We start from the raw sequence: 12940 nt of genomic DNA, 5'->3' as shown, positions 1-12940 counted from the left end.
GCTTTGTAACGAATCACAATTGTTCAAATTTGAAATGAAGAGCCGGTTCCATTTTTATTTTTTTCATTGTTGCCACCGTTCAATAAACATGAAATACCCATTTCCTATTTTTAATGTCCTCCTATACACGTTCTAGTCTCAGGTCTGAGCTATACCCTCAAATTTATTTAGCCTTCTTGATTCTCAGTCTTCTAGGACATCACCTCATTTATAGATTAGACATATTCAGGCACAAGTATCTCACTGTTTTTACTGGCAGCACAGCCACACAAATCTGGATAATTCTGAGTGTTTATATGTGTGTGCATCTTATTATTAGTGACTTATTAATGAGTAACGCTGTCTTCTTCCAGGAAGCCTGTTACGTGTCTCAACAGGCCTGATCTCCTGCTCTTCTCTCACTCACTCACACTTCTGTGTTTTTCCTTTTTCTCTTAAAGCTGCTGCTATCAACACACTGTTTCTGCTCTGTTTTCCCATTAGAGTCATAAAAATAGGCCAAAGAGAGCAGGGATAGGCAACCAAAACAAAGCAGACAAGGGGGAAGAAAAGAGAAGGATTTTGCTGTTTAATTAGGTTTGCAGTTTTTTCTTTGGTGCTTTACGTCAGCTAGCTTTGCTTCTGCTTAATATTATTATGTCTTGTCAGGAAAAGAAAAAGTCTACGTTGGCCTCAATCTGGTACAAATACCTTTATATTGCTCCAAATGATTGCTGGTGTTTTGAGCCTCTTCTTCCCTGCTTGGTGGTTGCTTACTCTTCAGCCACAGATTTTCTTCTAGTTTGTGACTCATTAAAGGATGCTATGATCCTAATCTAATGCTTAATTAAATGAAAAAAGAGCTTCATGAGTTGGGTGTTTGAACACAGGAGACCAGACAGATGAAGAGAGAGTAAATGAACCCTTCAGTTAGAGATACAGTTACTAAAGCTAAGTAACCATCGACTGCTAATGCTCTCCAATCAAAACCCCATTATGTAATCCACTTCTGATGCATACTTGATCAATGCACTAAGAGGTAAGAAGAACAAAAACAAAGAGCTGATTAGTGTGTGTGTGTGTGTGTGTGTGTGTGTGTGTGTGTGTGTATGTCTCCAGTGGGTCTATATGCCTATCATTGTTTTGCAGTGTTCTTGCATAAAGAAAAGCAGGTAAAAACCATTCATATAATGAATCAAACTTGAACCTGAATATACCAAAAAATGAGGAAAAGGCAGAAAAGCAAAATGGAGACCAGGACGGATTGTTGAAAATGGTTTTGAGTTTATGAATTATTTATACGGGTGGGATATTTTAAGCCCCCTATATCATGTCTGTGAGCAGTGAGTTGGTGGAAGCACAGAGAGGAGAGGAAGTGGGTATCATTTGCCTGTTTCCTCACTGTGGTGACTATTATTGTACTTAGCCACACACACACACACACACACACACACACAAACAGCTCCACATGAGCTCATGCAAAGAACGCAAAGAATCCTTGATGTTCATCAACACACTTTAACATCTGAGGAGAACATCTCTCTGCCCTCTCGTAAATTAGTTTATTTTGGCAAACGATTTTTTTGGTGTTGACGTGTCCAGGCTGTCCAAGGTTTTTTACTTTCTGTTGCAGAGCTGCTGACGTCTTTTTACTATAATAAAATTTAAGCAAAATAAGAACAATGTGTGATTAATTTGCTTTGTTTCTATTGTTTCTCCACTTCTTTCTTTCACTCTTAATTTCTTTATTTTTGATTTGATCATAAAGTCATGAAATTGTTTTGTTTTGTTGACATTCTTCCCTTTTTTTTTCTTTTTTTTTTTTTAAGTTTTCTCACTGTTTTAATTGATACCCTTTAGCTGGGATGTCTCTGTTTTCTGTCTTGGAAGTCTTTTTTTCTGTAAAGGTCACTGCTGTGCTTGCTAGGTTAGGCTATGTAGATCAGCTTTTAATGCCTCTCAACATGTTGCACTGTACGATGTATTTGTTTTGCTTCCACATGCTTAATTTTATTGGTAGCTGAGATAAAACAGATGGAGCTCAGTAAAGCAACAGCAGGGCTGGAAATACTGAAAGCAGTAGCTTTCCTTCCTGTTAATGGGAAACGCCTCCTCATTATCCTATGTATGGCTTTATTTATGTATGTGTGTTCTACTGGATTAACTGACAGAACTCTTAAAATTAGCTCACCTCAAACAGTTAATCCACATTATAAATGCATCTGACTGGGACAATGGACAATATTGAAGAGTCTTGCATTGCTGTGTTTGGCTGTAAGTAAAGGTAGCCTATATGATGGAGAGCAGCAGAATGTGGACCAAACGCATAAATCAATTCAGCTCATTAAAAACATCGACAGGATGGAGCTCCCCAGTGGTGTTCTTCTTTTCTCATTTGTCCACGTCCGCCTCTCCTCAAAGTCTAACCCCTGCTCCCACTCCACCCCCACTATTATTCACTCCACCATCCTGGTATCTGAAATCTATGTTTTTTGTTTTTTTTTTTAAATATTTCTTTTTACATGCGTCTTGCATTCATCTTAATTCCCCTCTACACTTACAATGACTATAAACTATGCAATGTACACAGCCCTCTGGCACTTTAACTATTTAAAGCAGGAAAGAGAAATTCCCTACACAGAGAGTAAACCTGCTGTATATGCTATTAATAGAGGCAGTTAATATAGGGGGCTTCCGCTGTTGGGACTGGAGTGATTTACAATGGGCTTTCCCTCCTCCACACGCGCACACACAAATGTACAGATGTGCACACAGTACATACGCAGGATTCCCATGTGGAACCTGGTGTGCTATAAAGAAAGTTCAGGTTGACAGGCCATTAACTGGGCTGTGTATTAGGCTACAAATCAGCTCATACTGCTATGGGCAAATGTTCACAGCATGTGGGGCATTCATCTATTGGATATTGCCTCATACAATGTGCAAACTCAAGTGCACTTGTGTTCATCAAAATGACAGGTCTTAGGAGAGAAACTGGAGGGGAAAACCTATTGACAGTATATTCATTTTATTATTTTCTTGTGGCCACTTTAAATCATTTTGTCAATGTTGCCGACAAAATAAAAGCGCGAGTCAAGTGGAACGCGGAGCAATCTCACACATATTGTAAGATGGGATAAACCACAGATGTGTGATATAGTTGAAATATTGGTTGTCTGGCTGCCTTAAAGAGAACTTGAGTGAAGCTCCTGTTTAATACATATCAAAGAGCAATCAGTGGATCAATATCCATCAGTTATCTGGAAGGCTGTCTGGCTACTGTCCTCAGCTGAGGTACCGGAACTCAGCCAACTGAGACGGCCAGAGGGAGCATTACGCTGCTAATATATGTCTGAGAGAAGAATCAGATCACCCACTGTGCATTACTTTGAGCGCTGCTGGAGAGGCAGAGATGTGTGGGAAATGAAATACGAGAGGGGCAAATAATAGAGAGGATGCGAGAACAAACTCAAGCAGCAGTGATGAGAGCAGAAGGGAAAGGCAATGAGAGGAGGGACAAACATTTCCAGCTGCCATAGGGGAAGTGCTCGACTCTATGAAACGGCACTGACAGCGAAAATGTTTGTACTTGTCCCACTTCATGTTGAACCAGGAGTCAAGTGCGTTTTGCTCCCCTCACTCTTCCTTCCTCTCTCTCTGCCTCACTTTCTCCATTGCTGTATTTATAAATAGAGCACTTTGCTTCCTCAGTAGACCGCAGAGCACAACATTCACTTAAGGAGAAGAGCGGGACACAAAACCATCGAGGAGGTGAAGGTCAATAGTCGATTCAAATATGCCTTCTGTAATGGGCATGAGAGCGGGCGCTCCAGCGGTGCGTTCATCAATTTATATTGTATATGGAGTGGTGAGATTTTCTATCTCCAGCTTGCTTTGCTTTATGACACCACAGAAGAAGTGGATATGATGCAAACTGTGTGCTTGAGTGACTTTTACGATATTTTAACCCAGGACCTGCAGTACAGTAAGTTGTTGGATTTCATGTAACAGTAAAGGCTGTGAAATAGCTTTCCGCGCTCTTCTGGACAAACAAAGTATTTTGTTATGGTGGAACACATTAAAAAGGATAATCACTGGCCCAAACAGCTGGTTTGGACTGGTATGATCACAATGAGACAAACCGATCTAAGTGTCTGCTTATCTTAATCATTACAAAAGGTCCTTTTGTGATACGTATTGCATCAAATGAGAAATACACAACAGTAGCTTGAGGTTATCATAAAGATGTTATTATTGATACTATCATCAAGACCATTCTTATTCATAATTGTTTTACAATTTACAATTCTTTTGAATGATAAAAGTATCTCTCTGTATTCTCTATTGATCAGTTTATGTTCACTGGTCCTTGTGAAGGGGCGTGGCAAGCGTTCAGATCCATCTTTCCTTTGTGGAAAGCAAAACAATGGACATTTAGCTCAGTCTTTTTCCGTACAATGGTAGAACAAAAACACAGGCTTTATACAGACATTTGAGTACCACCATGACTACAGTACAGTGAAGAAGCTGAGGATTATCTCAATCTGATACACACACATTTGAGACTGGCCAATAGTGGAAAGAGTTAGAGGAAGTAGAGGAGGGGGAAGTCTGAGGGTAAACATGCATTAAGACAGTGCAGACAGAATGCATTTGACCAAGGCCTGCATGTGTATTTCAGACAAACCTCAGCCCCTGCACTGCACGAGGCAATAATAACATTCAAATAGAAAAACATAAAAAAACAAAACAAACAACGGTTCAGTTACACAGTGTCTGATGACGCAAATAAGTTAAAATTCTCATAGAAATCATATTTCCTTTTTGATTTCTCAACATACTTCCATCCTTAGTCCCTGGAGCATATTAAACTGAAGAGATAATTCACCTACTATACAACTTTAGTTTCTTGGATTAACTCAGCAAGCATACACTTGGATTCCCTGCTACACAGGAATCTGTACATGGCAGAAGCTTGTTTTAAAGCTGAAGCTTTAGGCATTTTAAGACATCATTGAAAGCAGCTGTTAGAACTCTTACATACATTGTTTACATGGCTGCCTGTGTTCACCACCAGCAGCGGGTTTAAGTCCATTTAAGTACAGACTCACAGGTCTCTGTCCTGACAGCAGACATGGGCATAAAGGTGAATGTTCACAGGCAGTGTGTGTACATCAGCTGTACATGTTCAAATGTCCAGTGTGCATGTGTGTCAAGAGTCCTCCTGTCTGTGTTGTGGAGTACAGCAAAGACATGTTTTCCTTGGTTCAGATCGTCCTGATGTGCCATCCTGTTGGTTTCCCCAAGAGAGTGTTTTTGTCTCGTGTCACCTCAGTAGTGTGCTTGGTAACAAGAGTGGAAATATGGCAGTACAGATGAAGCTTTCAAATAGAGTCACATAGGTGTTCCAGTACAGTGACAGTTTAGAAAAATACAAGTACACATCAGAGTACACAGCAAAGGAAGTAGTGGGCAGTGTTTATCATACCTTCATTATTACATTTCCTTTCCCAAAGTTTCCTCTCTCCACTTTCCAGTAACTGGCCCTGGTTGATACTGAAGCTTATCTCAGAAGTCAACACATGCTCGTAGATCTCATCTCTGCTGAGTGAAGCAGGACATTCCTTTCGGTTGTCTTTGTTTAATATACTATATGCATGTGGTGAATTTATACACAGGCAGTAAACAGTGTGGTAGGGTGGGATGGAATATACGGAGCACCACAGTCGTTCTGGCCTGGAGTCGAGAGGAACAGCGTTTCAGATTGCTGCTACCACGTTGTCTCGAAACGCTACATGCTCATCTTGTGTGTATCCAGAAGCTCTCTATGTATTTCTCGAGCAATACCTTTGTCTCACTCTCTTACTCTCTCTCTCGTTCTCACTCACACACGCATACTGTACACATGCACAGACAACACTACACACTGAGCGTGATGGACCTATATATCAGAGATAAGGGCACTCAGACAGTCCCCTGGAGCTTTATGATACACTTGGCTGAGCAAAAAGTCTCACTGACTGACTGTCTGAATCTCTGTGCATCCAGCGGGCTGGCAGCAGATAGTAGCTGTTGTGCTTTCACCATGAGACACAGTTACTGGGCTGTGACTGCTGCTGCTAAGACTTGAGAGCTGAAGGGAGTGGGACACCAGTTGATGTCTGAAATGTAGATCATAGGTTTTCCTTGCATTAGCGACAACCCTCGCTGGGTAAATACTTCAAATGGATTGTGAGTCAACAATATTTCAGATAGCAATGGCAAGAAAACGCATATACAAAGCATGGCACATACTTCTACAACAAGACACAAGCCTTTCTTACAGCATGTTGCACATAGTGCCAGTACCTCTACAGATATAGGAATATACTTTAGTCAATTCGCTTTTTTCATTATTCATACTAATTCATGCTACAGTGAATACTTCAAAGGACATGCAGCACTACAATAGCAGAACAGCATCTGATAAAAAGCTGATGAAGGACTCGTAGTCAAGGCTCTGCATTGTGAGGACAAAATGCGGCAATGGAATGATTGTTCAAACTGCACCAGTACCGATAAAACAGAAGATAAATACTGAGACAAAATTAATGTCATTTACAATCCAAGATAAGGTTTGCCAGCCAGCTGCACGTTTGTCTTCGGCTACCTGATGTTTGAGCTAGAAACACTAAAAAACCTAACAGTGAAACAATATAATTTTGTTATTTATGGTCCAGAGGCAGGCAAAGTTGACTCATTTTGATGTAGCATTCAAGGGGAGAATTACATGGGGAAAGAGCTTTACAGGCTAAAATGATTTATCAGTCTGACTAGGTAAGAGCAATCACTTTTACCTGGAATGCTAACGAGCTTCTGGGTCTCAACAGTGAGCTTAGAGCAGACTTAAACGCTGACATTGCCTCTTAGCACTTATCCAGCACATCTGAATAATACAAAGCTAGCATTGCTGGCATGATAATGGACCTTAAAGGTGTCATAGATTAATTTTAGTTGATCACTGAGCTCTTTCTTTGGTAGAGGGCATTTAGAAAAACTTTCAAACTTTTCATTAATTTCACGTAAACTAGTTCATTTTGCTCCCATGAATCTTAAACTGTGTTGAAATCAGATTCTGACAAAAATAAATAAATAAAAATCTGAGCCTAGTTTGCTCCTTAATCTCATTTTGTCTGTTTCTACAAACATGGAATGCTATGAAGTCAAGAACAGCAACATTTATGCTGTGCAAACTGAACACTTGGACCCCGGTAGTAGCTAAAGAGACACTTAAAGGTGCAGTTGAGAGGATGGAGAAATAGGCACTCACTCAGAACGCTACAGAGAAAATACTCACTCTCTTCCTACATTACCATAAAAAATGTAGGTGAGAAGCAGACATTCATCATACGACTAAAAAAAGCATACATTTCAACAAATCAAATGAAGACACATGAATAAATAAAAAAATACATTCACTCTGTTTAGAGAGACATTTCTTCTGTCCATCTGCTCGTCCGCACTGGCTGGAAACAAAAAAAAAAAAAAGAAGGCAGGATCATGGTGAGAGTGTACATACTGTAAATCCACTTGAGTTTCATCAAGGAAAAATGGCAGGAAAGAGAAGGTGGTGTGCTATTGTGGTCCAGAATTACAGCACAGCACTGTCATCCATCTATTGGTCTCTACAGAGGCCACTGGTTTGTACTAGACAATATCTAGCGGGGTCCAGGGAGGGATGTGAGTGCTTTCAGGCTTCTTCCCTGACAGAGGAAGCAACAAATGACCATTTGGCCAAAAGCATATTAGTATCGCTCGCTCTCTGTTGCTCAATTCAGTTTCCCCTGGCAGAACAGCCGTGATCTTGGAGATGATTTTGTTTTTCTCTGAGTCAGGACCTTGGCAGTTAGAGCAGCAGATTAGACTTGCTGATAATATGGCCTGTTTTTAATCACACGTTAATATGTTACGTTACAATTAAAAGTAAAAGTTAGGCTGATCTAAATTATGTTGTTGTGGCAGTTTGAGCAAGAAGATACAAACTATTGATCCCTTTACACTGTTAATATTGATTATTACTGGTTAGGCTACTATTTGGCTACTGTTGCGAGCAGGACGACTACTGTCACATAGGTAAGACTAACTCCATGCAGACACTGACAAAGTCCTAAATAAGATGGGTGGCAGCTCTACGATATGCACCATAGGATGTGGAAGAACATGAGGTTCTCTCTAATGACCTTTTCTCCAAGTTTATCTCGCTTATCTGCTCTGGACTCCCGTACTGGGCGCCATACGTCGGTCAATACAGGGAATCATACCTTCATCCTCCCTACTACAGTCCCTGTAGTTGCCATCTGGAGTTAACCATCTGCAGTGGCTCACATTATACGTCTGTACGCATCTTAGTGATGTTTACATAGTTAGTGTTGGCCAGGGTGCAGTTTCCTGTTTTCATGCCCTCTGGTCTGAAGTCCTCAGTGCTGTGGTTCACGGCCTCCTGGATCTCCACATAGTCAGACTTACTGAGAGTGGATCCACTGCCGCTCCGACCACTCTTCTTCAGATCGTCAGCTGAGCTGGCTTTAGGCACACTTGGGATATTCAGATACTGTGCCTGCTCCTCGCCCTCTGTCTCTCTGTGGTAGAAGTAGTTGAAGTTTGACACAATGACAGGTACAGGCAGGGCAATAGTCAGCACACCGGCAATGGCACAGAGAGACCCCACAATCTTTCCTCCGATGGTGGTTGGGACCATGTCTCCATAGCCCACGGTGGTCATGGAAACCACAGCCCACCAAAAGGCCTCAGGGATGCTGCTGAACTGGGAATGTGGCTCGTCTGCTTCTGCAAAGTAGACAGCGCTGGAGAAGAGGATCACGCCGATAAACAGGAAGAAAATGAGGAGGCCCAGCTCACGCATACTGGCTTTCAGGGTTTGTCCCAAGATCTGCAGCCCCTTGGAGTGACGTGACAGTTTAAAGATACGAAATACCCTGACAAGACGGATGACACGCAGAATAGCTAAAGACATGGCCTGCTGGCCTGCCTGGCTATCCTCTGGCCTCTCTGCAAGCTCTGTGCCCAGGGTGATGAAGTAGGGGATGATGGCCACAATATCAATGATGTTCATGATGTTGCCAAAAAATCCAGCTTTACTGGGACAGGCAAAAAACCTAACAAGGAACTCAAAGGAGAACCAGATGATGCAGAGGGTCTCCACGATGAAGAAAGGATCTGTAAAATATGTCGAACCATCATAGGTAGAGGTGGTGTTGGACAAGGACTGGAATGGATAATTGTACATCTCCTCATCGTCATTACGGAAAACTGGAAGTGTCTCCAGACAGAAGCTGACAATAGAGATAAGAATCACCATGACAGAGATGATGGCAATGATGCGAGCAGGACCTGAGCTCTCTGGATACTCAAACAGCAGCCACACTTGTCTCTGAAACTCGTTCTCTGGCAGAGGACGCTCCTCTTCCTTTATGAAACCTTCATCCTCCCTGAAGATCTCCATTGCCTCCTCACCCAATTCATAAAACCGGATCTCCTCAGAAAAAATGTCCAGCGTCACATTAACAGGCCGGCGCAGCCTCCCTCCTGATTGGTAATAATACAGAATAGCATCAAAACTGGGTCGATTCCTGTCAAAAAAGTACTCGTTCCGGAGAGGATCAAAATACCTCATCCTTTTCTTCGGATCCCCCAGCAGCGTCTCTGGAAACTGAGAGAGGGTCTTGAGCTGCGTCTCAAATCGTAAGCCTGAGATGTTGATGACGACCCTCTCGCAGCACTCATGATCCGGCTCTGGGTCGTACTGGTCATGAGGCTGACCCGGATGTGCTGCTGTTTCGTCCGCAGGGTCGCTGGTAGCAACCGTCATGTTGGAAGGAGATGGGACCTGCAGGTTTCAGACAGGGTGGGGCCACGTTGGGCCACGAGGAGATACAGCCTCCACACACTCGTGGGTTCGGGTACAGGCAGGTATAACTGCAGAGAGCTGCAGGAGGAGAGGACAAAAAGCAGAGGAAGGTGGCAATAATGAACGTGGTAAACAAGAACACTTTTAAACTGATTCATCAATTTAGATTTTGAGCATGCATATTCAACGTCACTCCTGTATACTTTTGAACCATTCCTTTTGTTAAATGTAACATCAGACTAAAATTCAAAGTAATTCCCAGAAATGCAAACAGACGGGGGGAGAACCATTTGAGGGAACTGGCTCCATTGTGTCTATTAGGTTATGAGTCCCCTCTCATATGAACACAATGCAGGATCAATATGCTGTAGCAGCTCTCACAGGGTGCAATTACAACCAACAAATCTGATTACATGCTGAGTGCCTTATACAATCTCTGATGAGTTTCCTCTCTCTCTAAGTGTGATGTGAACATTCCCCCCAAAGCCAAGAAAAACTTAATTGAGTCACTGATCAAATTAATTAATTATCACTATTTAACTTTACAGACAGCCACAAATGCGTAATTTGGTCGTAACAACAACAAAAACAACAACAACAATATCTGACTAAAAACAGGTCCTACCTACTTGCACTGGCACTTGTGAGGCTCGTTCACAGTGTCCTCTGGTGGTACTGCATAATGGGCCGTGCAGACGCGTCCGGTCAAAAGTCAGCCCCCGCGGTCAAAGCAGCTCCCTCCTGCCAGCCATGTATCACCCGAAGCTCCGGCTCTGCAGCAACGCAGCAGTGGGAGTGGGAGAGGGGACATTTGGGCGTGAGGATGCAGGAGTTACCTCCCTCGCCTCAGTAACCGGGAGATACATGTTGCGATGCTGCTAAGCTACAGGTTGCTGGTGGGATGATATTGTGGTGGGAATAAAGTGATTCGCGTTTAAGTAAATCTTAGAAATGCTGGCACCAGCAAAATATAACGCCCCTCACTTCAAAACAATACGCCGCCTGCAGCAACAGCAAAGGTAATCCTCTAGGCAGATATCTGCAGAGACTTAGTGGGGATGGGAGGTTGCAGGAGGCGCTGCTGTCAGTATTTCTACTCGGAAGCGCCCATGCTTTGGCAGATTTCGTCTAAAGCGAAATCTGGTTGGTCCCCAAACAGGTCCGTATCCCGCTAATAAAATGTTATTTTCTAATGTATCTCCGCGTAAATTCCACCATCTTTTTTTCTGATGGGGAATATCCATATGAATACACCGATGATGCGCATGAGTAACAAATGGAGGATTGTGTTCACAACCCATTCCATGGAACAACGCAGCTCCTTTAATGGAGTTTTTAATAGGTAAAAAAAATCTTTTTCATGTATTTGAGACAGAGCAGCCAAGTTCATGCACGGAGGTGTTCAAACATTAAATGACAGGGTTGTAGTTGATTGCTGGCAAGCGCGAGTGAGTTAGTTTGGAGTGGCAGGTGCCAGACATGCTCAAGCCATTTGCAGCCCTCTCCTGTGTGGATCATGGACAGCCACAATAGACTCCATGCACTAAACAAAGCAGCAAAGCATTATCTGTCGAACAACAGCATAATTTCAGATAATGGCATGCAGGAATTCACCCTGATTCTCTTGGTGCGCAGGCGCATGTATTTTTATCCAGTTTGTCTCCTCTTAAAAGGTGCCTTGAGGTCGCGAGTCCATTCCTTCATATCTCTCCTTCTTCCCTTACTTGACTAATCTGTCAAGCGGCTGTGTCATCTCATCACGACCGACTGTTTTGGGGCTGCCGGTTCTTCCCATGTCTCTCATATTTCACCATAATTCACCATAGTTGAGACGCGTGGGCTGCAGTAGGGCATCGCGGCGCATACTAACAGCTTCTTGCGCGCCTCGCCCCATCCCTCTGCTCTCCCCCCTTCGCCGACACTCCTGTCCTTAGCGCTCCACATTAAAGGGGAAGCATCGCCCACCACAGGGTGGAAACGCTTTTCAACAAAACACGCGCGTCTCAGAAGAGGAGATAGCACAGAACTACATTTAAAGGTAGAATAGTTCTTCATAAAAAGTTCTGATGTGTGCCCCTGACGCACACAAACGATATCATGATGTTTTTTGGTCTGGAAGGATGAATGAAAAATGAGAGTAATGAATTGAGGGTATGAGGGATAATGAGCCTGGAGCCGCCTGCAGCATGTCTGTGACCACAGTACGAATAGGTCAAGTCCCAGGTCAGCCTGCCTGGTAACTCTTTTGAGTCATTTTAGCATCATTTTACATATCTATGGGTGCAGGTACAGATGTACAGATTTTAACAGCTGCTGGCAGTGCCCCCGTGCCTGCTTTGGAATAATCAATGCACTTTTTTTTTATTTTCATCTGGATAAATGTAAAGTGTAAAGTAATAAAGTAAAATGTGTACGCCACCCGTGAGACCCTCAGTATATTCAGGATACAGAGGCAGGCTCTGCAATTTGCAGAGCTGCTGATTATGCTCTGATAATTTACAGACCTGCATACTGTATCACAGTCCACTAATTACTGTCTCATTAAGCACATGCAGACACACACACACACACACACACACACACACACACACACACACACACAGAGGACTGATGCTAACTGCTTTTAATGCAATTCTAAACTGTTCACTAATGCTGTGATGTTTTCCTGCAGACAGTCTTCCCTCCACGGTTTGAAAGTGGGCCAGGTGAAAACCCAGATATGTCTTCAGGCGGAGAGTGGGAATCACACAGGAAAGAAAAAGAGGCTCCACAACTCCATGGAGAATACATGAGGAAGACCACATGTCCTCCCCCATGCATTCTCCTTGTTCTGTCATTCTCTGCTGCCCAAGGACAGGTTCAACATGATATGCAATCCTTTTCCGATCAAAATGTCAAAATACTGATTAAAGGAATTGGACCACAGGGACCGCAGCAGTAACTCACTCTCTGCAGAGCTGATAACCAATTTGCCACTGTGGCTGAAGGTCTGAATGAGGAGCTATCAACACTTTTCCATAAGCAGGATGATTGATGGCCAGGAACTCTTTAATC

The 12940-nt window shown here is 42.9% G+C and overlaps 1 protein-coding gene across 3 annotated transcripts; it reads right to left on the bottom strand.

The window, feature by feature from the left end:
• Positions 1 to 4207: 4207 nt before the first annotated feature.
• On the bottom strand, positions 4208 to 11790 carry kcna2b (potassium voltage-gated channel, shaker-related subfamily, member 2b). Of its 3 annotated transcripts, none has more exons than XM_076741116.1 (3): positions 11501 to 11790; positions 10512 to 10659; positions 4208 to 9964 (listed from the first exon to the last, which is right to left on the bottom strand). In XM_076741116.1, exon 3 carries the CDS (start codon positions 9845 to 9847, stop codon positions 8345 to 8347), a length of 1503 nt encoding a protein of 500 aa, XP_076597231.1. In that variant the 5' UTR covers positions 9848 to 9964; positions 10512 to 10659; positions 11501 to 11790; the 3' UTR covers positions 4208 to 8344. The 3 variants fall into 3 exon arrangements, with proteins under 3 accessions (XP_076597231.1, XP_076597232.1, XP_076597233.1); XM_076741117.1 differs by having other exon boundaries at positions 10516 to 10659; positions 11501 to 11771; XM_076741118.1 differs by having other exon boundaries at positions 10516 to 11790.
• Positions 11791 to 12940: the final 1150 nt, after the last annotated feature.

The sequence above is a fragment of the Chaetodon auriga genome, chromosome 10 (genome assembly GCF_051107435.1).
Source record: "Chaetodon auriga isolate fChaAug3 chromosome 10, fChaAug3.hap1, whole genome shotgun sequence".
Classification (NCBI taxonomy): domain Eukaryota; kingdom Metazoa; phylum Chordata; class Actinopteri; order Chaetodontiformes; family Chaetodontidae; genus Chaetodon; species Chaetodon auriga.
The sequence above is the reverse complement of the archived record's forward strand: the minus strand, read 5'-3'. Positions and strand labels throughout refer to the sequence as shown.

Excerpts from the sequence above, each read along its gene's own strand:
- kcna2b (XM_076741118.1), bottom strand. The coding sequence starts at position 9,847 with ATGACGGTTGCTACCAGCGACCCTGCGGACGAAACAGCAGCACATCCG.